General features: G+C 50.3%; 7 protein-coding genes across 7 annotated transcripts; 4 read left to right on the top strand and 3 right to left on the bottom strand.

Moving 5' to 3' along the window:
* Window positions 1-151: 151 nt before the first annotated feature.
* On the bottom strand, window positions 152-2430 carry EPUS_00471 (uncharacterized protein; the record flags this gene model as incomplete). The annotated part of the gene is made up of 4 exons (XM_007804500.1): window positions 152-412; window positions 467-1006; window positions 1060-2259; window positions 2419-2430. 4 exons carry the CDS (start codon window positions 2428-2430, stop codon window positions 152-154), a joined length of 2013 nt encoding a protein of 670 aa, XP_007802691.1.
* Window positions 2431-5452: 3022 nt separating this feature from the next.
* On the top strand, window positions 5453-7592 carry EPUS_00470 (uncharacterized protein; the record flags this gene model as incomplete). Its single annotated transcript, XM_007804499.1, has 2 exons — window positions 5453-6382; window positions 6432-7592. The coding sequence occupies 2 exons, from the start codon at window positions 5453-5455 to the stop codon at window positions 7590-7592; spliced, it is 2091 nt and encodes a 696-aa protein (XP_007802690.1).
* Window positions 7593-8752: 1160 nt separating this feature from the next.
* EPUS_00469 (uncharacterized protein) lies at window positions 8753-10360 on the top strand (the record flags this gene model as incomplete). Its single annotated transcript, XM_007804498.1, has 1 exon — window positions 8753-10360. The coding sequence occupies one exon, from the start codon at window positions 8753-8755 to the stop codon at window positions 10358-10360; it is 1608 nt and encodes a 535-aa protein (XP_007802689.1).
* A 432-nt stretch (window positions 10361-10792) lies between these two features.
* On the bottom strand, window positions 10793-17807 carry EPUS_00468 (uncharacterized protein; the record flags this gene model as incomplete). Its single annotated transcript, XM_007804497.1, has 3 exons — window positions 10793-11662; window positions 12979-13937; window positions 16478-17807. 3 exons carry the CDS (start codon window positions 17805-17807, stop codon window positions 10793-10795), a joined length of 3159 nt encoding a protein of 1052 aa, XP_007802688.1.
* Window positions 17808-19000: 1193 nt separating this feature from the next.
* Window positions 19001-20680, bottom strand: EPUS_00467 (uncharacterized protein; the record flags this gene model as incomplete). The annotated part of the gene is made up of 4 exons (XM_007804496.1): window positions 19001-19897; window positions 19951-20070; window positions 20129-20438; window positions 20487-20680. 4 exons carry the CDS (start codon window positions 20678-20680, stop codon window positions 19001-19003), a joined length of 1521 nt encoding a protein of 506 aa, XP_007802687.1.
* Window positions 20681-21010: 330 nt separating this feature from the next.
* Window positions 21011-22878, top strand: EPUS_00466 (uncharacterized protein; the record flags this gene model as incomplete). The annotated part of the gene is made up of 5 exons (XM_007804495.1): window positions 21011-21391; window positions 21609-21710; window positions 21759-22412; window positions 22467-22623; window positions 22676-22878. The coding sequence occupies 5 exons, from the start codon at window positions 21011-21013 to the stop codon at window positions 22876-22878; spliced, it is 1497 nt and encodes a 498-aa protein (XP_007802686.1).
* Window positions 22879-24385: 1507 nt separating this feature from the next.
* EPUS_00465 (uncharacterized protein) lies at window positions 24386-26637 on the top strand (the record flags this gene model as incomplete). The annotated part of the gene is made up of 2 exons (XM_007804494.1): window positions 24386-25710; window positions 25764-26637. The coding sequence occupies 2 exons, from the start codon at window positions 24386-24388 to the stop codon at window positions 26635-26637; spliced, it is 2199 nt and encodes a 732-aa protein (XP_007802685.1).
* Window positions 26638-26925: the final 288 nt, after the last annotated feature.

The following is a 26925-nucleotide window of genomic DNA, read 5'->3' as shown; positions in this document are numbered from 1 at the left end:
TGGGATTGATGGGTGGAAGTGCTGTGGTGTGGGTGACTGTTATGGCCAGAGATGACCAAATCCAAGCCAGCCACGAAGAAGTTTGAGTTGCTCACAAGGCGGGTATGGGAATCAACGGCCATACTTATTTTGTGCTAGGTGCTTGTTAAGTTCACAGATGGCGCCATGCTGATGGATCGAAGAATTGAGGAGTGTAAGGCAATCCGGAATCCTTGGTTGAGGCAGGAAGCATGAATCCCCGGGCCATCTCGCCTTCAACGAAGATGGAAGCCCGTTTGTATCGCTTGTCAGAGTACTTTTGGAAGACCTGTGCATGATGCTTGCGAGGTTGCTCACAACATTCCACAATTCGTGGCAAAAGGCGAAGGAGCTGGGTGTACGTATAGTCGGAGTAGCACACATGCTGAGGTGTCTGAGCCTATGTGAGCCACTATGGAAAAGACGAATGCTAAGGGAAACGACTTACCCATCGGCCCTTTCTGAGCATCAATCGAGCAAGGCAATGCGCCGCCGCCGCAGTGAAACTTGGTGGGCTTCCAAGGAATTGTTCGTCCATGACTGTCACCTCCAAGAAGTACTTCGCTAGCGTCCTCGTCTCAAGGTCGTAGTCATCTGCCTTGCTGATTCTGCGAAGGAAACTCATCGGCCCTGGCCAGCCGAGTTCGAATTGAAGCATAGTAAGCATGAATCTCTCCGCCTTGAGAATCTCGTCAATCGTATATCCACCATCGACCATGTAGACGATCTCTTGCACTGAAGGACAATTGATCTCTTCATACTTGGCAGCAATGAAGATGGCAGTTGCTCCCACTAACTGCAGCTTTCCAAGGGAAACGATCTTACACGAAAGGAAGCGGTCGATGTAGTTGACTGTGAGAAACAAGGTTTCCGGCAGGAGGTTGAACCGATGATGAACTTGGATCACCCAATCCATGAGGACTGTCCGCATCGACCACTTGATCTCTGCCTGGTTGTCCATGTAATGTGGATTTGGCAGCATCTTGACCTGTGAGATATTGTCAATATCTAGCTTCAGCAGCCAGGACTGTTGCTACGAACCTCGAGATCCTTCATATACTCAAAGATCTCATCACCATACTCTGCCACCATGCTGGTATCGAAGCACTCGTCCTCGATCTCTTCCGGGGTCCTCTCGGCCTCTACTAACTGCTTCGCAGCTTCGATCTCCTTCTTGATCTTCTGGTTGACTAGTGGAAAGAGTACTGTTGTTGCTCCTCCGGTCGTGTTCTCTCCTCGAGATCGAAACGAGCGAGCAGTAACGTAGCCTTCCTCGTCGTAGTTCTCATCGTCTTCCTCCCAGTACTCTTCGGGCTCAGCACGTTGTGCCAGTTGGCTCTGCACACTGTCTGCGACTGGGACACTCGACGCGTGAACTTCAGTAGTAGATGCAGGATAGACTTCTAATTTTGTTTGGCCTGTGGAAGCCGGCTTTGATAGAGGGTAAGTGGGTTGGTTCCGGTCATCTGCCTCTAGCTGTACCTCTTGATATATCTGTACGTTGCCATTGTCATCAATGTAGATGCCATCGGATCTCAATGCTGCCAAATCCTCTACTTCATTTGACTCTGTGTTTGGTTCAGTCCAAGACTTCTCTGCGCGGTCGAGGCTCGCGTCTGAAGCAAGAATAGCTTCCGGCTGTTGAACATCTGTTCCGTTTGTGATGAAAGAGACATCTAATGGAAGTGACGGCTTGGTGAGGGAAATAGAAGTCGCAGCAGATTCAATCTCTGTCCTCGATTTGGAAGCAGGCTCCTCAACAGCGCTAAGTGTCACATCCTTGAAGATGGTGGTTGTAGATCGTTTAGTTGGTTGTTTGCGGTAATTTGCGGACGTGTCGGTCTCAGTTGGCGTAGGCTTTGTTACTACTTCAGTGCTTGTATTACCGCTACCACCAGCGAGTAGACCTCTAAGATTGGCAACTGAGTAAGGCCGAGACGCTTGTTTGAGAAACGTCGTTGTTTTCTTGTCCGCAACCAATGATACTGGTTTCTCATTGACCTGTACTGCTTGCTTCAACTGAATTGCACCGTCGTCCTTTGTGGGTCGCACACCGTTGTTGGTATTGCTGACGTCTCCGAATGCAGTTCTCTTAGCTGGTGCTTTCAAGCCAGCTGCACCAAGGGCTGATGAGAGTGCTGGGCTAGATTTGTTTCGTTGATGAATTGTCTTCCCTCCAGGTAAGGTAGGCAGAGCATTTTCGTCTGGTCGAACGCGTAGGATACGCACAGGGCGTTGTGGCTATATCATAGGTATTGTCAGTATATCATCTCAACATCTCTGGTCGCTAAGCTTGATGGTAAGGGTTAAGGGGTAAGTGACGCGTTGGACGCGCCATCATTCAACCGCTTGGAAAAATGTGGTGATATCTTTGCCAAAGAATGTTAGAGACATGCATACCTTAGCATCCATAGTCGTTATGGATTAGAGTCTGTGAGTGAACGTGTTGTTGTTGTGGTTGTTATTATCTGTCGTCGAACTCCAAGGTACTTGACAGTGCCTGGCATAAGCTGCTGAGATGGCAGCTGGGGGCAGGAATCCAGCAAACACGGTAGCTTCTGAGAGGCTCCAACCAAAGGCCGAAGACGAAAACCCGTCAAGCTGGAATTGCGGGTCTTTAGAATTGTGGTATGCAAAGAGTAAAGCTGTGCATTGTAAATTGTAAATTTGGAGTTGTTCACCTTGTTTTGACAGCACTTTCACCAAGGTAAACACAGAAAGTTCGGCGCTAGTGGAATTAGTCGAGCTAGCATTTTTGCAAAGCAACCATCACTAAGCTTCTTTGGCGCTGCTTGGCACTAACGTCATTGGCATGGCGGCCCTTTACACGTCTCCCCGAACTCTCCAGAATGGACAATAATGTGCATATTCAACCAAAACAATCTCCTTCCTGGCTCAAAAATGAACACTACGTGTCTTTGAGCTTGAATAAAGTCTTGCTGTCTTTGAAGCCGCCTCATTCGCTACATAACAGCACACTGCTCCTTCTTCAGATTATACACGCTAAAACCGCGCGATCACCTGATCTATTCGCTTTTCCTCTGAGTGAGATGACCTTGATATGCCTCCGCGTAGCAACCACCTGGTCTCAAGCCAAGAGACCAGAAGTTCTCCAATGCTTGACATTGTGCATACCTGGTATGCTGACACTCGTTTCTCGCTACTCAGAGGGTCGCTTTTCCAGCCTTGATGAGCACAATCCGGCATTCGAGGAAAGTGATCTTCGTACTACAAACACAAAGCCGCTGAGTGTGAGATATAGCACTGATTACAACCTGGAAAAGATTTTTGTTGACCTCGTGTGAAGCACATGGAGTGGACCTTCTAAAGAAGTTGAATCTTTCCGAGAAATAAAGCTGGTGCATCAGTACACAGGTCTTCTGGAACCTTTCCCCTATCCCATCGTGGAAAAGGTTGCTCAGCATCATCAAGTTGGCCTTGACATGCTGGGGGAAAAAGGCCGTATGTGAATCTCCCTATGCTGGACAGGTTCTTACTCCTTGGAGTGTTGCATATGCAAGCGCATGACCAAACAGGTCATTCCTTCGGAAAGCCAGTTGACATCGATTCCAACCTAATATTAGAAGCCTGGTGGACTGTTGTGATTTGCGCCCAAAAAAGGAATATCTGCGCAAAAGGCCCTTGCCAACATCGTAAAGCGCTCGTGTTGAGCGTTTCATGCTTTAGTGAAGCTTGTAGCTGCAGGGATCGAATACTGGTTCACAAAATACTTTATCGCAGGTATCTCGGTCTCGAAATCCACGGTACGGCCTTTAACTACCGGATGGAAAGTCTTGCCTGCGATTTTGCCGGCCTGCCGCCCACAGACCTGGTGAAACCGAGACGTGCCGCTGTTGCCAATCAAAAAGCCAAATGGGGGCGGACATGTAAATGATTGGCAATCATGGACGGCGTGTGTCCGAGCTTTGCAACAGCAATACTATGCGAAGGCGTTATCTGCTTCAAAGGAGTATGGAATTGATTCGAAGTTAAGCTACGTTTACTACGAAGGACGATTACGGAATTCACTAACTGTATGACGATCTGCGATGACACAACCTTGAGCCTTCGCGCCAGATGGCTGACTCGGAGTACCACCCCAGGTGGCATCAATCCTGGCTCGTATATATGTCCTAGACCGCGGCATCTCTGTCGTGTCTGGCTGACTTTTTCCTGCGCCAGCCATGATGTCGGAACTGCCAACAGGACTCATAATTGGCTCGATTTGGCGAGTGTAATTCTGGAGCACGGAAAGATACCTCCGCTCATACGGAAGGCCTCATTGACCCCAATTGGCTTGCTAGTCCGCAAACCGTTGGAAACCAGCGTATAAATACCACTGCGCTTGCTGCTTTTCGGCCACCAGCTATCTCGGTCATGCTGAATGTTGGGGAGAAGAGGGGCTGGTCTGCTTGGATGCAGCCAACATTTGTTCGGTCAATCTGACCGAGCTTGACTTTTCAAGATTCTGCTTGATCGCGCGCTGTCAAGCGAGCTCCAGACTGGTGAAGGCACTCTCTTGTCATATGCGCTCTCCATCCTTTCTGATACGGCATGCCTGTGGGTCAGAACTAGGAGCCCGGCTACTCTTACAGGACTGAGGAGTCTATATTCTGCCTAACATTTCAAGCATAGAACATATATTGCTTTAATAGCACCGTAGAGTGAAGTTACCACATCACTATATGTAGCAGCTTGTGGCCTTGACGATGGAGCACTGTGGGAGCGCGATGGCTCTTGTCAGCGCAGACCCTTGACCACCTTGGCTTGGGTGAAACCTCCCGCCCACTGACATCCACTGACATGCACTGCACCTTGCTTTCTCCTCAACACCTGCGCACCCTCAACATCACTCTTTTTGACCCCGACCGCTTGTGCAGAGGTTCAAGAGCATCGCCGATTCATCATCACTATCCTCGAGTCGTTGTTTTACGAATACAGCCCTGCTTTCCTTCGATATTACACTCTGGCACTGACGACGTTGGCCAATACAGGGCATTGGTCTCGCTTATATCTTGCACCTCGCTTCTAGAATTGATCAAAGCTCTTGCACGTCGTGAGCCTCCTGCGACGTAAGATTTATCAACATTCAATCCATTCGGTAAGATCTTCTCGTACTCTGCTCATCGTTCAGCCACCCTGCGCATAGGTACTGGGTTACCACGGAACACCTCCAGGTCGTTCAATACCATAATTGCCTATATTCAATTCCCAATAGCCATCTCAAGCATTATTCGCCATAGGAGAGTATAGCTAATTTTTCCTACAGTGTCAATTACGGCCTATCGTCAGGATCGGGTTTCCTCTTGCTGCCAGCCCTCTCTTCTTCGACACAGCCCTTTTCCTTTTCCTCAGTCTCAAAGTCCTTCGCCTTCCAACGCCCACCGTCGTGCATAGATCACCACAGAATCAACAAGCCTGTCACTTTCAATCGATGGAAGTCTCGAGTCTTCTGACCGATGATTCGACCTATCAGACAAGATCATCAGAATTCAACAAACCTGCGTTACAACCTTCCCAGGCCCACCATAACAGCTTCGGCAGCCATCGAGCGCAGCTGAAAGACGAGCCAAAGCCAACAAACCTGCAGAGCTCTGTCACAAACAACAAGCCCATCTATCCGAAGACAATGGACGTGATGAATCCAGTCAGCCCAACCACGCTGAAGCAGTCAACGGCCACCCCGCCAAAGAAGGTCTCCTTCGAATTACTGCTCGACGAGACAACGAAGACCAGAGCAAGAATCCCCATGCGCGTGGTGATCAATCCGCATGATACAACAGATTCAATCATTGCGACCGTGAAAAATTGGTACGGAATATACGAAGGCCACGGCGTCAGTTTTGAAGATACACATGGGAACACATTGATCGCACGCTACGAGAATGTAAGGCACGATATGGTGATATACGTACGCATCATCCCTGGCCAGCCATATCCTTCGTCAGCACCACCATATCCACAACAATATGGTGCAATCCTTCCAGAGCCACAACGACGACTGAGCTTAGGTGAGCCCTTTCAAATGCCTCCACCTCACCCTACCCTGGACCACACTCAGGCGCCTTCTCGTCCTACGTCTCGACTTGCTCGGAAGAGGAGCGCGTCGCCTCCCGATGCTGGCAGGGGCAGAAGCATCTCACAGCAGAAAAGAGGTTCTAGATCGGAGCTCCGGAGCCGTAATTCGAGCACACATGGCAGCCACAATGACGACGTAATAAATGGGTATAGTGACAGTGATGGCGGGCAAAGCTCCATAACTGGTTCTCGAAAAGCAAGAAGCGAACAATTTGTAAGCGCAGAGATTAGTCTCGAGAACGTTTTGCAAGATGGGCGAAGAAACAGACCAAAATTCGACAGCTCTGTATGTTACCGAATCTCTCCCAACACTACTCCACTGACGCGGTTACCAGGAATTACCTCTCTTCGTGCCTCCCCAAGTACCTTTGACGACGTCTCAGTCGTCTATATCTCCTCAACGTCGAATCGGTGGCCAAGCTGCTCCTTCTCCATTCGCCTTGCCTTCGCAGAAGCTCTTCCATCACAATTTTCAGGCCCTACCATCCCCGCAGGGATCGAACGAAGAAAGGCGTGCAGCCCGGCAAGACAATCGCCGTCCGCCACCATCGACCAAACCACCTCAACATGGTCATCGTCTTCGTAATCGAGGCGGGGCACAAAATGCTTCGCGCACAAGAGCGGGAAACACTAGTCAGGGGATCTTGCCTACCCCGGACCCTACTATTGCAAGCTGCATTTCCGATGAAGACGTGGCTCGCCAATTGATCGCCCTCGGTGATGCTTCCAACTTCTCCCTCGGCCGTACCTCCGCTTCTACTCTGGATGATGCTTTCAGTGGAGTAGCTGATGTCGCGTCCTCGACCGGTGCCACTAGCGACAGTGATGAGTATAGCGACCATGACATGGACCTGCCCAAACCACGTCGAGCAAGGACTTACAGCACCGATGATGGTGCAGATGACGACTATCACCATGATAAAATTATCAAGAGCGAGGAGTTTGATGTCAGCGACGGTCCGCCAAAAGCCAAGAAGATCAAAACGAAGATATTCGATGGTTCCTCACAGGGTATCAGACCGAAATCGAGTATTGCCCGATCGGGACCCACTGCGAAGAGTCGGCCAAATCCTTTGCCGAAAACATCCAAGTCTCCAGCGAATCCTGTTCTGATGAAGGCCCCTACTGCTCCGGCCGGCAGCCCTGTGCGAAAAACTTCCGCCTCGATGCTCAACTTCCAACATCAGCTCGCAGCTGACGAAGAAGATTTGTCTTCCAAGCCTCGATGCCAACGGTGCCGAAAAAGCAAGAAAGGATGTGACCGGCAGCGCCCCTGCCAGCGATGTAAAGATGCCGGCATTGGAGTCGAAGGCTGCATTAGTGAGGACGAAGGCAATGGTAGGAAGGGACGGTACGGACGTCACATGGGTGTGGTTGTCAAGAAATCCGCTGAAGAACTGGCCGAGGAGGATAGATCTCGAACTGCCGGAGCTGTCGCACACGGCCAAGCCAGTGCTGAAGTAAGTTCTGACAAAAGCAAGAAGAGGAAGAGATGAAATGCTCACCAATCATGGAATGCCGCTTCAGCCAGGGGAATATCGGCCAGGATGGAAGAAAAGTGTTTTGGCAAAAGCGCTGAAAGTGTTGTTATTTGGGTAGTGCCATGGCTGGCTATAGCTTCTGTCGTTCTACTCCTTGTTTCGCGGGTGCTTGCTGAGCTTCATGTTAAAAGCTGATGCCTTGAAGGCTTAGAGGAGGCGCTGACATGTCGGGCCAGGTCAGGTGGGACTAGACCAAGATCCGAAGCTGGTGACGATTTCCTTTCCAAAAATATTTTCCATGCCTCACGCAACTTTGTGGTATCGCTGCAACGAGATCAATGACATGCAACAATGCCTTTGTGTGGATATGGGAAAAGATGGGCAATGGCGCAGAATGAGAGGAAATGGACTTGGGAATAGTATATGCTTATCAGATCCGATACGGGAGAATATCAGATACTCTGAAGTTGTTCTTCAGTCGTAGAATACTTTGCCGTACGGCTGTCACACATCTCATCTTGATTTGAATAGAACGGGGCCGGGTAACACTGAACAGGAGACGACAACTGGTGAGCGCATGACCAGCAGCGTCTCGTCCAATATGTCATCTTACTAGCGGCCTTGGTGACTCGGTTCCTTCTTATCTCCGACAATCTTCTTGACGGCTCTAGCTTGAAATCTCCAAGAATATACTACGCTAGGAGGCATACTACGTACGTAGTAGGCACTTGTAGCATGAGCTAATGATAACTAGTTTTTGATACAAGGGTCTGGCGTCCTCCAGAACTATTAAAAATCTTGACCCCTCACCAATCATGATGATTAGCTTTGTTGTGAGAACCATACCGACTAAGATCGTTCAGTAAAGTACAAATCCGTCAAGGCTGTGTAAAATACAGAATTTTTAGCTTGAAGCTAACAACCACTTATGCCTCCTCTCGTACTAGTTATTTCCTTGCTTGGCAGTGACATTACTCTGTACCATCCTTTTTCTGAGACGACTTTCAGTGTCATGCCGTCCAGTATTCGGGACACATCTACATAATTTGAGAGCTCTCAGAGAACACGCTTTCTTATCAGTGTTCTGCGCTTGATGTATTGTGCTTGGCCTACTTCCTATCAGCGCTAGTTCCTCTCCAGCATATCGCTTGCTTTCCAAACCTATTTTCTGCCAGATGTCTGATCTCCCAAGTAATGCTTCCACCCATAGGTTCAGGGTCAAGGCAGGCATCAATCGCAAGAACCCAGAACAACGTGCGGCCGCTATACAAGCTGAAGCACTTCGTCTGGCAAATCAGATACAGCCACAGGCTTCTCCGGCACAGCAAGATGCGGCCAGACGGACAGCTTCTACACAAAGAGACGCTAGAGTCAAGACTCAGAATACAGCAAGTGTATTCGGTTCAGGCGCTGGGGCTACGAGTTCTAAATCGAAGAACGCTCATGCAGTAAGCGGAACCGAGGAGTTGATCCAAGGAGCTGAAGGTGGAGAAAGCGTTTCACTTGAGAGGGAACGCCTCGGAAAAGCCAGAGCCGTGGCCAGCAACGAAGAGAAGCCAATATCTGCCAATCAGAAGAAGTCTGGAAGACAGGCCAAAACTACCGCCAAGAAAGAGGATGCAATCTACTTCTCTGATGGAGACGTAGAAGGACAAGAGGGCAAACCCGTCGACATTGAGGACATTGACAGGATTTCCATTTCATCAGACGGGGACGAAGAAGTAGATGACGACATCGTGCTCTCGCGCAGGAGACGGGTCAACAAGACTCCAAAGCCAACTCTGGGTTTGAGACCTGTGCGAGCCGTGAGAGATACTCATGTAAGAGACGACACCGAGAATGAAGCATACACGAAGGTCAGAAGAAAAGCGAAGGGGATAGACCCCCAAAAAGCTGATAAGGACCATGGAGACACAATGGATGTGGACGAAGAAGACGAAAACATCGCAGTCACAGCAGAGCAAACAACCCCTCCACTTGCAGACAAGTCGAACCTTCCATCACAGAGTCCCACCAAGCGACGAAGAAAGTCCAGTACCAAAGGCCTTAAACCTGAATTCGAGACCATTGAAGAGCGTGCAGAAAGGGCAAGGTACGCATCCGACCTACGAAGATTGAAAAACGAACTAGCCCCGGGGACGCATGAGCATCATCAGGGCGACGAAAAGTCCCATGAAGCAGCACCTCTGAGTGATCCGAGAGAAGGCGGCCTCTACCTCTTCCAATTCCCACCCCTGACGCCCATGCTCATCAACCCCTCCCAACCACCAAAACAGCCCGAAATCAAATCCGAACCCACCACAACCTTCACCGAACCCAACGCTCCTGCCTCAGCCTCAGCTCCAGCCCCCGCAGAACCCCAGGTCAAGAAAGAGGACGGTGCAGATACCAAGACACCTCTAACCACTACCAGCGCTACCGAACCCGAAAGACCTCCACTCCTCACGGCGTGCAATCCCTCATCCCTCCCCGCCGGTCTAGCCGGTAAACTCCACGTCCACCAATCCGGCAAGGTGACCCTAGAATGGGGACACGGCGGCCACACGAACGAAGCGACAAATCTGGAGGTGAAATGGGGCGCCGAGGTGGATTTCCTGCAGGATGTGGTTCTCCTCGCCTCTTCTTCCTCGCCGTCTTCTGCTGCCGGTGGTGGCGGTGGTGGTGGTGATGGAGGTGATCAGTCCGTGAGCGGGGGTTTCGATGGAGGAAAAAAGGCGTGGGCGCTGAGTCAGGTGAGGAATAAATTCGTCGTGGTGCCGGACTGGGGCAGGATTTATGAATGAATAATGAGTTTGGAGCCGAAACGCGCATCAAGGGCTATTACTTCATTATAATGCTGATGATCAGTAGCGAAGACCGGAAGGTTGGCATTTCAGGGGCAAAAGGACCATGCAACCACAAAAACGTAGCGAGTTGTTGTTGTTGATGATGACGGTGAGGTTGCAGTTGCTATGATATGATACCACCTGCGGGGACGCCATGAACTAGGAGGACGATTGCAGAGACTAACTTTGATACCCACGATCCTTAGCATGCTGGCGATGGAAAGATAGAATAATGTACAATTGGGCCGGCACACAGCGCCAGAGCTACCAATGATCTAGAGAAATACCTCACTCGCTCGACCTTGAACCGATGAGACAGAAAGATTACCGCAGCAGCGTAAAGTGGATTAAATAAGGGTGCATCATCTGCCCCGACTCGCCTTGGAGCTCTCAGATGACCATGCAAGCCACAAGCGCAATCAAGAGCGCCAAAGTCGGCGGCCCAGCACCGAGGATGACCCTCCCCGCCGCGCTCGAAGACCCACTACTCCCTGTACCACCCTTCCCCTTCCGCTTCTCCAGCCCGCTCTGCTCCTCGCGGACAACGACGCCGCCGTCGTTATTCCCCGGCGGCAAAATCACAAACGCCGCGGCATCCCTCTCCTCGACCTTCTCGACCTTCAGAAACGTCCCCTCCCCCGGCGCCTGCGGCACGGCAGTCGGCCAGGCCACGATGCCCCTCCTCACTTTGTTGTTGGTCTTGACCACGCCCACGGTGCCCTTGATGGTGCCCAAGCCGATCGACCCGGCGACCGGCAATTCCCATTGATCGGGGACGTCTGCGAAGGCTTGCGAGTAGACGACCTGGACTTGTTGGGCGGGAGCGCCGGGGGCGACGGTCTGCCAGATCATCAGCGTCGTGACGGGCGATACCTGGGTCGGGTTCAGGGCCGGTTGGGCGCCGGCGGGTTGGTTGACGATTTCGCGGAGGTCGAGTTGAGGAGTGTGTGTGGAGGTGGAGGAGGGGAGGAGGAGGGTGTGGAGACGGGGCGCCAGCGGGAGGGGTCGAGGGCGGGTGATGCGGAGGGGGTTGGTGTTGATGTTGATGTTGATGTTGGTTGGGTGAATTGTTCGTTGATGCCGGTTGTGAGAGGGGAGGCGGTGGTGAGGATGGGGAGGAGGAGTAGGAGGAGGGAGTTTGAGGTCGAGGAGGAAGGTTGAAGGCGCATGTTGATGGTATGGAATAGAAGTGATGGTGAGGCGAGGTTTGGGAAGGGTGGTTCGCAACCGGGGAGAAATGCGCTGGAGGGTTTGAAAGGACTTCGATACGATGTTTAGACACCGTGATAGATCACAGCTGGTTCGAACGATCGATGATTGTGTGCTTGAATCCGAGGCGATATGTTTTCGTCACACTGTGATAACCTGTTTGCGCAGCATTGGAACCCCCCCCTGGCCCTCGCTTAGAGCGTTAACGCCAAGTAAACAAACAGTCGGGAGGTTTGCTGAGACTGTAGAGGATCTGTACGACCAGCAAAAAGGAATAAGGATGAATAAACGAGAGAGAGAGAATGGTATGGGTCTACGAAAAGAGTAACGCGTGCCAGAAGGGAGAATGTCTTAGGGAGTGTGCGTCGTGGTGGTCTAGAAGTTACAGCAGGGAAATTGCATGTTGGGCTTCAAGTTGAGACATGCTTTAGGGGAGCAATCGCGTTAAGCCCAATTAGGAGACTTGATTGACTCGCAGGGGGCCCTGTCTTAGTTTAGTACCATGGCACTGCAGTAACAATTGAAGTTCGCTGGGCACTACTATTATCTATTATGCTGGGCACTACTATTACAGGCACTACTATGCTGGCGCTCCTTGACTTACGTAGTAATGATCCGGTGAAAGTCGATGAGGGAAAGTTCCATGATATCATAGGATTATCTCTTTGTCCTCCATTTCCCCCCAAGATTCATCGCTATCTCCCCCAGCTCGTAACTGGGCCTTGCAGATCACGAATTATAGAGTGATTGAATGAGTACTCGATGAATACTCGAGCCGCCAAAACGTGCGTTCTAAAGTTGATAATCTAAACCGAATTTGGTAGTTACTGCAGGGTCTTGAACTACTACGTACAGGAAAGTTAACGTCGTTATATCACCATTACGACGATACATACGAATGCCCAAACTCCTTTTTTTCGCCAGCTCATGGTGACTTCACGATACAGAGGCCAAGATTCTAAACCCAGGTAGGAAGGAACGCACTTTTCGGTGGCTCGAGTAAAAACCAGCACTCAGTCGCAGTGCAAAGACAAGTCAATGACATCAACATTATACTGGGACAGCCACCTCAACAATTCCCTGGTAGCTCTTTTTCCCCTTGCAAAATGGCTAACACGATATTGACACGCGCTTGCCCCCTATGTCGATAAGCCAGAAAACCCGAAGGACGAGGAGTGCTCAACCGTTGCGTTGGAAATACCTCGGCTTCGTGCTCGATTGGCAGCACTGGCCTTGACAAAAGTTGCCCGACGATCCTCAACCGATCTGCGTTTTTCATCTGTCACGATATGAAAAGATGGCTTCAAAACAGGATGAAGTTCTTGGATGGCATATTTTTCCAGAATATTCCTTACCAGCAAACACACCTGATCTTTCGAGTATTTGTTGAAGTCGACAAGCTCCACAAAGTGATATTGGAGGAGATTGTGTTCGTGACGCGTGGCACGATGCATCCGGACCGAGAGCGCTTGAGCGTTGAAAACAAAGCTGAAAACGCGGACTTTCTCGAAGAAGGTTTCTGCACGTTGCGCTCTCACCATCCATGCATAGATGTTGAGAAGAGCCTGACTGGCGCTATGGAGGTTTGCCATCAAAGCAACTTCAAGATTGTCTGTTGCCCTTTTGACTTCGAAGAATAAGAACGGGAAGCAGCGTCCGTACTTTTGCCCTGTGCTATCAGGACGGAACGACTGCTTGAGGTTGCCCGGGATGGGAGCCGATTTGTCGAATGAGTCCAGCTTGAAGCTCACGTTCAGATCGGGCTTTGGAAGGGTGACCAAGTCCGAGTCGGTTGAGATTAAGCAGTCCGAGTAATGCTGCTTCCATTGGCCTTCACTGTCAAAGGTGAGGAAGTGGTGAAGCTGATGACGGTCAATGATTTCGATCATAATAGTCCTCTGGAGCATCGCTTCGTTCGAAAAGGTGCACCTTGTAACGTCGCTTGAGAAGTGCTCTTGGGTTATCTTGGCGAGACTGACTTTTGACTTCCACCTATCGAACTCGTTGGCCACTGCTTCGACGTCAGGATAATCAACCTCTTTGACCGCCAATTCTGCAAAGTTCCTGAATGTGGCTTGCAATTCCTCAACATCTTTTGCCTTGAGTTTAGGAAGCTTCCAATGCAGAAGTGTTTCGAAATGAGGCACCTGCACATCGTCAGAAGGATCGTCATCCACGTGTCGAGCTCGTAGCTTATCCCAGTCCAGTTTTTTAGGCCTGCCTACCCCTTTCACAGTAGAATCCCCTTCAACGGATTCCCGTGGTGTTATCGAAGCTGAACTCGACGATTGCATTTGTCGCAGCAGAGTGCTCAGTGCTCTTGGTTCTGCGTTTTCAGAGCAGGTTTGGTCACTTGAGACAGAAGCTTGCACTCGCCTCAACCATTCGTTGACAGACGGATTCTGCTCTGGTAAGTAAGACTTACATCACCAAAACCGGGGAAGGAAGACATGTTACTCTTTCGGTCTTTGGGTATAGCTCCTCGATGGTAATCCGATCTAGAACTGAATTACCAGCTTTTGCTGATGACTGTCGCTTCCTTTTGCCAGTTACCCTTGAAGGAATGGGCTTCTGTGTCTGGGTGGCTTTCCTGCCTCTCTGTATCTACCTTCCACGACCGCGCCGGCTAGCGTGGTTACTGACCACTACGTCGGCTTCAGCTTTGTGAGATGGTTTCCGTGGCGGTAGAACCGGTCTAGATGCTGCTGATATCCCTTCTTGTTGCTGCCTTTCTGCCTGTTCTTTATGCCAACTTCTTGTGCGACGCTGATTGTCCGAGTTCTCTAAAGTCGTTGTTGGCTATATGTATATCAGTGGTCAGGAAGGGCTCCGTGTTCAGGAATGATGATACCTCAGGCTGAGCAAAATGCGAAGCATTTTGCTTCCGCCTGCCTCCGCCTGCCGGACGCCTTCCTCTGGGCATAAGCGCTCATTGGTAGGAGCATAAAACAGACGATCAAAGGAGTACTTGAAGCGCCTGGGTCTAGCATTGTCAAACCTGGGGCTTTTGACGGTGAAGGATATCTCCAGATTTTTGGGGTCCAGAGGAAGCCATCGCACTCTTTGGACGCTGAACCACAGCAATAGGGGAAGACGAATTGATAATGTGGGGGTCGAAGTATATCACTGGATATGCGTGCCGGGAATGCGGGCCAGCTCTGGCATTGACCAAGCACTGTGTAACACTGACCCTCTAGCCATGAAAAACTTGCCAACATGTTGGCTGGGTTCGGGACGCCCTGCTTGACGCGTCAAAGCGTAAGGATGTGGCGACATCGAACCAGTGAACATCATCTCCACAATCTCCACAAATAGTGCAGTGTAAAACTGAAAACCCCCAACTTGAAGGGTCGCGCTTAGAGCACCCCCTGCCTTCTAGTGTCCAACCAAATGATTGCAGACACCTGATAGGGTGATAGCACGAACGATACGAAAAAAGTGATCACAGCGCCGAAGCCAGCCACGGCCCGCTGATAGTTCCCGTTGCAAAAGTCCCACCCACCCCTAGTTTTGAAACCCAAACGGAGGAAAGATGCGCTCTTCCTCTGGACATAATAAGAGTTCTCAACATTGTGTCAGCAATTCCAAAGTGCTGTAGAATGTGAAACATGTGGGCTCCACACCCGAAAGATCATAATGCCGAACAAGCAGTGTATTTTCAACAAGTTAAATTCGTGTGTCAGGATGTTCACCACCTACCTCGTATCCTCCTGGCTCCGAAAAGTTGTTGAATATACTCATGCTGGCCGAAAGGTCTCCGCCAACCTGATTGGGAATTTCATAACTCATGGCTGTTAAGATTCGGGGCGTTATGTTAGAAAAAGTCAGTGATTATGAAAAGCTTCCCCACGCTAGCGGACACTTCTCGGCGGCAGCGAGTACAAAGGAAACACCAAGCCCACTCAAGCTAAACCCTAAGCACAGAGGTTACTATCTAACCCCAGATCGAAATTTAACAGGTGAGTGGATCGCTTACCGAGACAGCAGGTATCTGCTAAGCATCGAGCGTGGCATTACGTAGTACTTTTGAAAGCTGAAACAGCGTCCGTTCCAGCCGCAAAAAGGTTCTTTTCCCCTTCGCTTCAATCAAGTTCAAGCACATATCGTAAGTGAAACGCTTGGCAACCCCCCCTCCTCCTCTGGCGATTTGCCAGAGTGAGACCAATTTCCAGATTCGGAACCACGAAGCTTGATGTTGCCACCAGGCCCGCTTACCAGGAGAAGTGGAAGCTAAAGACATGGACTACTAGTAACGTAGCTAGGTTGCCGTGAATGAGGAGTAGCAATTATTCTAACAAGCAAAGACTACACCAGTGTGATAAGGGTCGCGTATGTTGACGATAGTGTGGCAATATCATTGGGCAATATGCGTTAAACTTCGATGGGCTTCAATTGGTTTCTGAGCGACTAGTGGCTTTGCATTATTATGCACGCTAAGCAATTTTACAGTTAGACCTAACCTACGTGCAGGTATAATTTTAATACTATTACGTTAGAGGAGGGACCTATCCTCGTTTACGTACTTGGCGTGCACAATGCAGCATGATGATGGGATCCAGGTACAGTGCATCCTGAACATACTTTACATTTATATGCTGTACATGCTTCTCCCATCAGCGTAGAGGGCAAGTTTAGGAGACTTAATCTGCAGCCACGAAAACTCTGTGACAACCTCACGCATTGAGGAAGCCAGTACATAATCCTGAGGAAAGATCGATTATGTACAACGAGGCTGCTGAAATCCTTGCGACCATTGCAGACTTCCCATTATTACTATCAAGAATGACAATCCGACAGTGACGCTCGTAAAGCCATAGATGTAGCTGTGCCTCCTCTTCAACCCGTTCAACTCAGCGACCCACGTACTTACGGTAGTTGCGCATCCACAAAACCCGTCCATCACACCTTCTAAGATCCAGCAGCTCATCAGGTCTGTCCCGAGAGCCCTGGAATGCTGCAAATCAAAACATGTCCCCAGTATGACGGTGCCGAACATGTTCACAGCAAAGGTGCCAAGCGGAAATGCCACCACACGTGGATTGAGCTGCTTCGATGTATAGAACCGCAGAAGGCACCCTAACGGTGCAAATAGCAGAGCATAAGTGACTCTACCCCGCCAAGCTTGACGGGGAGGGAAGACAGTGAGGAACACAGCGCCGACCCAGGCCCCAAAGCCAAGGAATACGATGGCTGGATCAAGGAATTTGCGAACGGCTTTGAAGGGAGCCGTTGGCATGATAGGGTCTACAGCCATGGCGAGGTGTGCACCTAGTTTGAGGCCAGAAATCGAAACGGCAATGTGCAAGATGAGAATCGCTAGCAGGGCTTCGACGCTGTAGCCATTATTACGCGATGGTATCGGCGGGCCTAGCGAGGGCGGCGCCAGCCCATTGCTCAGAGCCAAAAAGGCATCGCAAATGAAGGATGAGAAAGAGGTGAAGGAGCCGCAGAACCCGGTAGCCAGACCTATGTAGAGAGGAATGCTCTTCTTAACATTGTTATGACTTTGCATTACGTTCTGAAGTGCATCGGTATCGTTGGGTTCGAGGTTACTCGGGTGGAAAGACCAGTCTTCCGGAGATGAGAAGCTTCCCCATTCTTCACGGAAGATGTGTTGGTCTTGGTTGAGAAATCCCAGTACTAGAGATCCGGCGAAATTGGGCCACAAGACTGAAGAAGTGACAGGTGCGGACGGATAAAAAGTCATAGCCTCCATACCAAGTCGGGCAAGTGTCCCCAAGATGGAGAAAAGGATCAGATGCGCGACGGTGTATAATTTGGTTGCCGGCGAGGCAAGCATCGATCGCAATTGCGACTGAGCTTGACGATCCTTCTGAACGATCTCACTTTGCGACTGTGGAGATGCGTTGTCCGGAACAAAGCACTTGTTACTTTCTCTTGTTTTCAATTGCTCAGCCGTTAGACTTCGTTGCCTTTCCGCTCGGTGTGTTGATGCAGGCTTTGGAGCAACCACTTCCGGCAGCTCTATGTTACTGTACTTGCTGAATCGTGTGTGCTGGCTGGCATCCTGTGCTTTGGCCTCGAAGGGAGCCCTCAGGAAACCCGATTGAGAGGTCGGTGCAGGAACCAGGAACTCGGTCAACTCTGCGTCTGGCTCAATGCTGTTATTGTGTCCACTTTTAGGTCGTGAAGACCTCCTTGGGAGATATTCGATGTGTCCGGCAGAGGAAGACATGGTTAGTGAAAGAAATCGCTTCAACCTGCACCCACAGCTGCGAGGACTGTATCACCATGCATGTCAGTACGGGTTTGGCCAACGATGTAGCTCTTGCTGTCTTCTGGATAGTACTCTTGTATGTCAGAAAATACAGCTACATTCCTCGTGTCTCCTGAATTAGTTCTAATAGGGTAAAATGAGAGGAAAGCGTGCTGGAGCAGCTCAAACATATAGCGGGAGCAACCTCGGGGCTAGGGCAACTGGGAACATCGGCTTTCATTCGGGAGCATTCGGCGAAGTATTCACAGACTTCTGGAAGCTAAAAAGAAGGAGGCTAGAAGACTGATAGCGAGTTTCATCAGAGCGTTAGCCACCATCCGAGTAACTAGTAAGTAGTAGTGGTAGATGGTGATCGGTACCGAAACTAATGGAACCTCCGCTGCAAGAACATTCTGTGACCTGCTGGATCAGGCTTAAGTGATGGAGACTTCAGTTAAATAGTGGCTACTAATATATAGATCTGTACTACGCTGCACAATGGCGTGCTGCAGATCTTCTCTACCTCCCCCTCCACGTGCCCCCGGTATGGGGCCGAGCGTCCACAGGATCGTTTCATGTTGTCAATCATTGGACCCTGCATCTTGGAGAATTGTTGCTTCATGATTCGTCTGCTCGACAGCTAGGGAAGAGCTCGGAGAAGTTGAATTGGGTTTAGCAGTACCAATATACTCTTTGTGTGTGTAGAGGACGATCTCGTCTCAAAACTAAACAAACCAGCCCGCGCTCAGATGTCTTGTACATTGTCACCATGTCAAGTACATATATAGTAAGACGCTCTAAGCATCCGCTATGTGGAAAGGGAATCCACTTAACTGAATCAGGCTCTTCCGCAAAACTTAATCCGCTGGAACGACTTTGCTAAGCCTCAGATCCGAGATGAGATGCGGCATATTGATTGGACAAGGCTGTATTGAGACCGAGTTTAACAAAGCGACCAGGCATCGGTTCGAAAGTGGTCCACTGACAAATGCCAACGCCCAGATAGCCAGCGGCTGGGATCCTTGTTCTCCTGAACGGCCTGTGCTCTATTGAAATGTGGGTATCATCTTGTTCCTCCACATAAACACCACGTGCATGCTGAGCCCCAAATGCATGCTAACCTCCAGCACAAATTTTGCTTCCTCGTCCTCCAACGCCACTGTCTCCTAGCATTAAGTGTCGAAAAAGCCGTTCTCCAGATCGAGGTCCATCAGGGAAGCATCTCCTCCAAAATCGCCATCTGCAAACAGATCATTGAAATTGCTGTCTCCCGGGATTTCGGGAAGGTCAAACTCGGTTCCCAGCCCCGGCACACTGGATGGATCCGGCCTCGTGGTGGAAGGAAGGTTGAGCATACTAAAGTCGTCGCTACTAGCATTTGCGTAAGATTCTAGGCCAGGTAGTAGCTCAAGATTGGTGGTTTCGTGAGTCGAGGAATCAAAAGGGTTAGACTCGACCAGGTTGGCTGTGCTAAGGTCTAAGCCGAAGTTCAGGTCATTGCTTTGGTCATTGCCCGTATTCACATCTGCAAACATGGAGTCCAAATTCATCTCTTCATCGTTTCCTGTGCGACCTGCCTGAACTGCCTCACCTGCCTGCTCCTTCTGCTCTCTCATTTCTTCTGGTGGTGGCGCAGTAGGCTTGTCTGGCGGAGGTTCTGTAGCCGTAATAATCTTCTCTTCTTGGCCTGCTGCTCCTGCTGATGATTCCTTGTTATCTGGCGGACCAGCTTTTTGGCCATCCTCTTCGGCTGTCAAGATATCTGGTTTGGCTGCGGCGGAAGCCTCTCCCTCAGCATTCTCAGCATGCTTTGAATTATGCATGCCCTTTGTAGAATCTTCACCATTCTGTTCAGGTCCCGGCAATGCCATATCATGCGGACTGTGTTGAACCTTGATTCTCTTAGCAGGGTTGTCCCCCCTGTCCGGTGCATGATTGTATGTAGATCCTTCATCTGGAGTGCTTTCTAACTTTCTCTTGTTTGATGCTATCTCAGTCTCAGCTGCCTCACGAACTCGACGGGCACGGTTCTGTGCCAGCTGATGCTCCAGCAGCCATTTTGCATCTAGCTGTAGACTTCTGATCAGCACAACCCTCCAAAATCTTCTGTCGTCTCACATACGATCTGTATCAGGCAGTCATCCAACGCATCATCGTAACGTTTTGCTGATTCCCTCAATACTGCCAGGGTCGCTCCGCCATAGTGTTTTGGGTCTTTGAAGAAATATCCAAGCCGTGTAAGCTATGAATGTCTACGTCAGTTATCATCTGTAACGAGCTGTGAGACTATTTTCACTCACAGAGCCCTTATACATGCCCTCAACACTGACAATGGGGTCGTAGGGAGGTTTTGCAGGAGCCATTTGACTGGCAGACCGCATGTATGACGGAGCCAGCAATCCCGTGCCAGCACTGGAGAGCGACAGTAAGACCCGACTGCTTCTTCTGATCAGGCCCACGGCTCCTGGAAGACCAAACTCATGGCCAGAAGGAGAGGACAATGAGATGCTGTCCTTCAGCATCCGTGCCCTGATCTTCACGGTACTTTCCGTTGCTCCGCCTGTCACCCTCTTGGATGTCCAAAAACGGTATAGCGTTCCCGTCTTTCGCCTATGGACTTGTGATCTTTAGCTGTAGACCAAATAATTCTCCATCCACAGAGTAAAGAGTAAAGCTCCATCATCTCCCTCATCCGCTCTCCCTCTCTTCTCTTCTGTCTCTTCCTCTCCGTCTGTCAGTTGGGATCTGCATTGTAATTTGGGCGTCGGAGAGCCTGAGCGATTTCTTGCCTCTTTTTCCCTCGTCCATTTCTCTTTGCTTCTCCTCTTCCACGTTGTCTGCTCCTTGGGCATCTTTGCGCCGCCATCTTAAGCTTCGTTGCAGCTTCGAGCTCTCTTGGGTTCCTGGAAGCTTTGGATTCGAATAGCTTCCTTCACATCTTGTTCCGAGTATTTCAACGACTTTCCTTGTACGATCGAGTCCGCTTGCCTCTCCAGCTCCGCAGCGTGTTGTACTGCTCCATTGCAAAAAATATACGACCTCGATTATTGGAGGAATTTCTCTCGCGATTTGATTCGATTTCCCTTTTTGGGCGACATAGCCGCAGTGGATGCGCTGTGTTCTTCAATTTCTTCAGCTCCAACACAACACCGGTTTTTTCTTAGTTCTCGGGCCTGCTCAAAATGGCTGAGAACGCACCACCTTCAGGTTTAGCATCTCTGCCTCCTCCACCATCAAGCACGGCAGGTGCTCCAGGACAACAATCATATGACCCAACTTCTATGAATGGTCAGATGAATCCACACATGCCACCACCGCCTCTGCCTCCAGTTGTCATACCTCAGAACAATAATCCGATTCCCACAGCCATGGCATCTCCGATGTCCGGTGATATCCTATCGCCTACCAGCTCTGGAGGGTTTGTGCGCCGCGCTGCACCCGAGCCCAACAAGAGAGCACTGTACGTTGGAGGACTCGATCCACGGGTCACGGAGGAAGTGCTCAAGCAAATCTTTGAGACGACAGGCCACGTCCAAAGCGTGAAAATCATTCCAGACAAGAATGTAAGTTGCGGAAGCCTGAGAGCATGAACCTCTCCGAAGCTAGTCGTACCTACACTCCTGAACATAAGCTAGCTTGAGAGCGCTGCCTTGGCTTGAGCGTGTAATTCTTAGCGCCCACTCCACAGTGTTTACTGAAGAATGCGTCTTTCACACAAACCTCTAATCTACTCAGATTTGTCTCCAAAGCTGACCTGAAAAGCTAACCGACCAGTCACAGTTCCAGAGCAAAGGCCTGAACTACGGATTCGTCGAATACGACGATCCAGGTGCGGCAGAAAGAGCGATGTCTACTCTCAACGGTCGTCGAGTTCATCAATCGGTAGGTCACACAAAAAAAATGCACGTATCTTGTGGCTTTTGCTTACAGCTGCAGGAAATTCGTGTCAACTGGGCGTACCAATCTAATGCTTCGAACAAAGAGGACACTTCCAACCACTTCCACATTTTCGTAGGAGATCTGTCCAACGAGGTCAACGATGAAGTCCTTCTCCAGGCTTTCTCTGTTTTTGGTAGTGTCTCCGAGGCTCGTGTGATGTGGGATATGAAGACTGGTCGATCTCGTGGCTATGGCTTCGTCGCATTCCGTGAGCGCCCTGATGCTGAGAAGGCTCTCGCATCGATGGACGGTGAATGGCTTGGATCACGTGCTATTCGCTGCAACTGGGCTAATCAAAAGGGCCAACCTTCGATCTCTCAACAACAAGCGATGGCAGCGATGGGCATGACTCCAACAACCCCCTTCGGACATCATCACTTTCCCACTCATGGTGTTCAGTCGTACGATATGGTTGTTCAGCAAACTCCTCAATGGCAGACTACTTGTTACGTTGGAAATCTGACACCTTACACCACTCAGAACGACCTTGTCCCATTGTTCCAGAACTTTGGTTACGTTGTTGAGACCCGATTCCAGTCAGACCGTGGCTTCGCATTCGTCAAGATGGACACTCACGAGAACGCCGCCATGGCAATCTGTCAACTCTCTGGCTACAATGTGAATGGCCGTCCTCTCAAGTGCTCCGTAAGTATGACATCACCCCGACGTCTGGAACTAGAAAGACTTATTATACCTTAGTGGGGCAAGGATCGTCCTCCTACTGGACAATTCGACGCCTATTCTCCCCAAGCTCCGGCGGCTCCAGCAAGTGCATACAGCGCTCAACCATCTCCCTATGGCGGCTTTCCTCAGTACGGTGGTCCAGCTGGCCCTGGTGGTCCCATGACACCTCAAGGTAACGAAAGACTTATGCTTTGACCACACGCTTGCTTAGCTGACTCTACCAGGTCCTAGCCCAGGCGGTCGTGGAGGATGGGATGCTCAGCCATCTCCCTATGGAGGACAACCTATGCCCACCCAGGGTTACGGTCAAATGCCAGGAAGCGCTGGTGGGTATGGACGTGGTCAGCCGGCACCTAATCCAGGTTGGAATCAGGGTCAAGGACAGGGTCACGGCTTCGGCAACGGCTACGCGGGCTATCAAGGTTAACTACAACATCCTGCTTGCTTGCTTGCCATGCCAACACAATCAACGGACTGAACAAGCTGATGGACCATGATGAGTATTAGTGGGATCAGGAACGAATGGGTGGTGCTCTCGATGAATGGTGCTTAATCACAGGGCGATGCCTCAAAAAGCTGCTGCGGAGAGTGTTTCAAAGGTTCAAAGGGCGGATCGACCGATGTAATGTTATCAAGGTCAAGGTTCGATCGAGCTTCTCCATAGCCCTCGAGTGAAAATTGTATCGTGCTTCAAGTATTTTCCTTCCTGTGCAATGCCATGCAAGCTCCCCGCTCTCGGTCTGCTAGACATTTGTTACTATCTTTGTTGTGAGTCCTAAAAATCCCGAAGTCGTAATTAGTCCTCCGCTATGCACAATGTTTGAGGTCTACCACCACAGACGCGGGCTGTGCGGCCAGCAAATCCCTTTCAAGCCTTGGTATCTTTCTGCTTCCAAAACCTCAAAGAAGGGGTGGGACCTGCCCAATATCCTTTCGTTGGTTTGAGGCCACTGCACATGTATCCTTGAAGTGTCACGTAGAAAGAACCGGGACTAGCAAAATCTTTTGATTTTGCGGAAAATTAAAAGGTCTCTATATCACACCTCGTGAGGTTTCTCTATTTCTCGCTCCGCGTAAATAACCGCTCCCTCGCCCCATTCCCAACATTACCCTGTCTTACAATCGCAGACGTTGTCGCTCATGGAATTTGTGCCACTGAATCAGTCTGCGGTGTTAGTCGTAAACGCAGATTATGATACTCGTGTCCACCGGCATTCGTACGAAGTACTGACCAGTTACAGTGCACAATGGTTTCATTCCAGCAGTCACGAAGTTCAGATAAATAGTCCAAATCTCTAGAGACAGGGTGGAGTGAGCTCATCAGATGACAGCTTGGTCACGTCCAGGTCGACAGTGGGTTCCTGGCGCAGGCCATAGTGATCGATGTTGGAATGCGGTGAGAGACCATCGGGTACAAAGTCAGCCCTGGACCTGGATAGAGTAGTCGGGCCAACTAAGTGTGCACTCTCATATATTGAATGATTCAACAGCCTCAAGCTGGCCGTGCTAGCATTGAAAATAGCAATCTACCGGTTCAAGATTCAGCTGCATTGGTCATTGGTCAATATCTAAGAATATGAGACCGAGGTACTCCAGGAAGTCGCCTGCAGAGTCAAGCGTCCAGAGACTAGAGCCTAACCTACTTGGTACTAGTACGAGTGTCAAGATTAAGCGTGCCAAGGTCTGTCTTAGTCCCACTGCAGCGGACATTGAAATTGAAACTAAAATCATTAGCTGGACCAAGTTGTGCAAACGACACGTGCCTGCCCGACGGAAAATCGCGTAAGTACTAGTAGGGGTAATCATAATATACAGAACGGCCTTGCAACACAACGTCTCAACCAGCTCATTGTATGCTCGTCCTCAGGCGCATTGCCTATGTTTCGAGTACCAATGCTTGGTTAATATCTTCCTCCGCGACCCAATCCTGCAATATGTTCAGCAAAGCTGTGCAGCAGTACTCGTACTCTGGAATAAATGCCCCACCAGCAGCTGGGAAGAAGCAGCAGCAACCTCTCCAAACAAGACCCTCTCCTCCCAACTTGCAGAAGCCTTCGGGAACAACCAAGCGAAAATTCGAAAGAACCATCAGCAATACTGGCAGCCTCGGAGCTTTGCATGGCTCGACCCAGTTCTTGAATGAGAACGACTTTGACGACGATGCTGCAATTGACCTTACCGTCAATGGCCCAGCGGTTACATATCCAACCCTCCCTAAAGTGAGCCCCGAGATAATCTACCCGTCTTTACCTTCGCAACCGACAGACACGAATCGCCCACCGTCGAGCAGTGCTCCAGTTCCCTGGTCATCATCGCCACCTGAGCATCACCATCCCCACCCACCGAGCAAGCGAAGGACTGTGCCCTGGCTCGACAAGCAGGGAAACGACAAGTCGCTCGCTCCCTTTCCCTCAAAGAAACCTGATGGCTCACCATATCCCTGGAACAAGACGGCTTCGGCTATGAAAGCGGAGCAGAGAGAATTGCGCAAGATCAACAACTCTCGTGCTACAACTTCGAAGCAGGGCGATATGCCGGATGAGAAGCCCGCAGCTGTTACTGCTTTGCCCAAGATTTTCTTGAGTGAGGAACAAAAGGCTATCTTGACTGCTGTGGTGGATGAAGGAAAGAGCATTTTCTTTACGGGCTCAGCAGGCACAGGTAAATCAGTCTTGATGAGATCAATCATCAACAAACTGCGAAATAAATACAACAAGGAGCCCGATCGACTGGCGGTAACAGCCTCCACGGGACTCGCTGCTGTCAATATCGACGGGACTACCCTACATAGCTTCGCTGGTATTGGCCTAGGGAAAGAGCCAGCCACGGAGTTGCTGAAGAAGATTCGGAGAACACCGAAAACAAGACAAAGATGGATACGGACGAAGGTACTAATCATTGATGAAGTCTCCATGATCGACGGTGATCTGTTTGACAAGCTGGAACAAGTGGCTCGTATAATACGGAACAATGGTTCGCCGTTTGGTGGAATTCAGCTTGTTGTCACGGGAGATTTCTTTCAACTGCCCCCGGTGCCCGAAAAAGACCGTGCGGCAAAGTTTTCTTTCGATGCTGCAACATGGAATACCTGCATTGAGCACACCATTCTCCTAACACATGTCTTTCGTCAGAAGGACGCTACATTTGCCGAAATGCTCAACCAGATGAGACTGGGACGCTTAACGCCAGCATCGATCAGAGCGTTCCAGAGTCTCTCACGGCCTCTCAACTTCACCGACAATCTCGAGGCTACCGAACTGTAAGGCTTCGCTTTGTAAAAAGCTTACTGCGATGAAGCTGATGTTTGTGCAGATTCCCCACGCGTGCCGAAGTCGATTACGCAAACAACAACAAGATGAAAATGCTGTCCGGCGAAACCATGACCTACACCGCCGAAGATAGCGGTGTGATGGACCTCGCTGTGCGCGAAAGAATCTTGAAATACTTCATGGCGCCCAAAGAACTCCAGTTGAAAAAGGGCGCGCAAGTAATGCTGATCAAGAATTTCGACCAAAATCTCGTCAACGGCTCTCTCGGCAAAGTTGTCCGCTTCTCTGACCTCGAAATGTTCGCCTACTCCAAAGAGCACGCCGAAGAATTTGACGCTGCCTACCGCGACGGCCGATCGCCAGATGACGCCCAATTCCGCAAGATGCGCGAGAAGATCCACGCTGCCGTCTACAAGAACGGAACTTCAGGCCGCGGGAAACTGTTTCCCGTCGTGTGTTTTCAACTATCGGACGGCAGCTTCCGCGAAATCATCGTGCAGCCGGAAGAATGGAAATCCGAACTACCCAATGGCGAGATCCAGGCCAAACGCCAGCAGATCCCGCTCATTCTCGCTTGGGCGCTGTCGATCCACAAGGCGCAGGGACAGACGCTGGAGCGGGTCAAGGTGGATCTGGGAAGGGTGTTTGAGAAGGGCCAGGCGTACGTGGCGTTGAGCCGGGCTACCACGCAGCAGGGCCTGCAGGTGACGAGGTTCGATGCTAAGAAGGTGATGGTGCATCCCAAGGTCGTCACCTTCTATGATCAACTGGTCAGCATTTCGCATGTACAGGGAAAGAAGGGCGAGAGGGTTCAAGGCCTTTCGGCGAGCGAGTATGAGAAGGGATCTGTGGAGGGGCGGGAGGAAGAGTATGACGACGACGATGAGGCCGAGAGGCTCATGCAGGAGTTTGCCTAGCGTACGTGTTGGACCGGTGTCGGACTTGCATCTCGACGCCTCCGGCGCGGTGTGGAAACGGTCCATGTGTATACCATTCACTGGTCGTCACGTTCAGATGATATTAGATGTTGAACTTTGTATCCTATCCATTACACGGATATAAACGGCCAGTCCATAAAGCTTGTGCTAACGTACGGGCAACTTGTATATACTGAGCAGCAGGCGATCTCCGAAACTTCGATGGGAAATGAAAGGTCTACGACTCTCTCTTACGCATCATCTATCGTTACTATCATCGACGTCTTG

The sequence above is a fragment of the Endocarpon pusillum genome (genome assembly GCF_000464535.1).
Source record: "Endocarpon pusillum Z07020 unplaced genomic scaffold scaffold344, whole genome shotgun sequence".
NCBI classification, from domain to species: Eukaryota; Fungi; Ascomycota; class Eurotiomycetes; order Verrucariales; family Verrucariaceae; genus Endocarpon; species Endocarpon pusillum.
The sequence above is the reverse complement of the archived record's forward strand: the minus strand, read 5'-3'. Positions and strand labels throughout refer to the sequence as shown.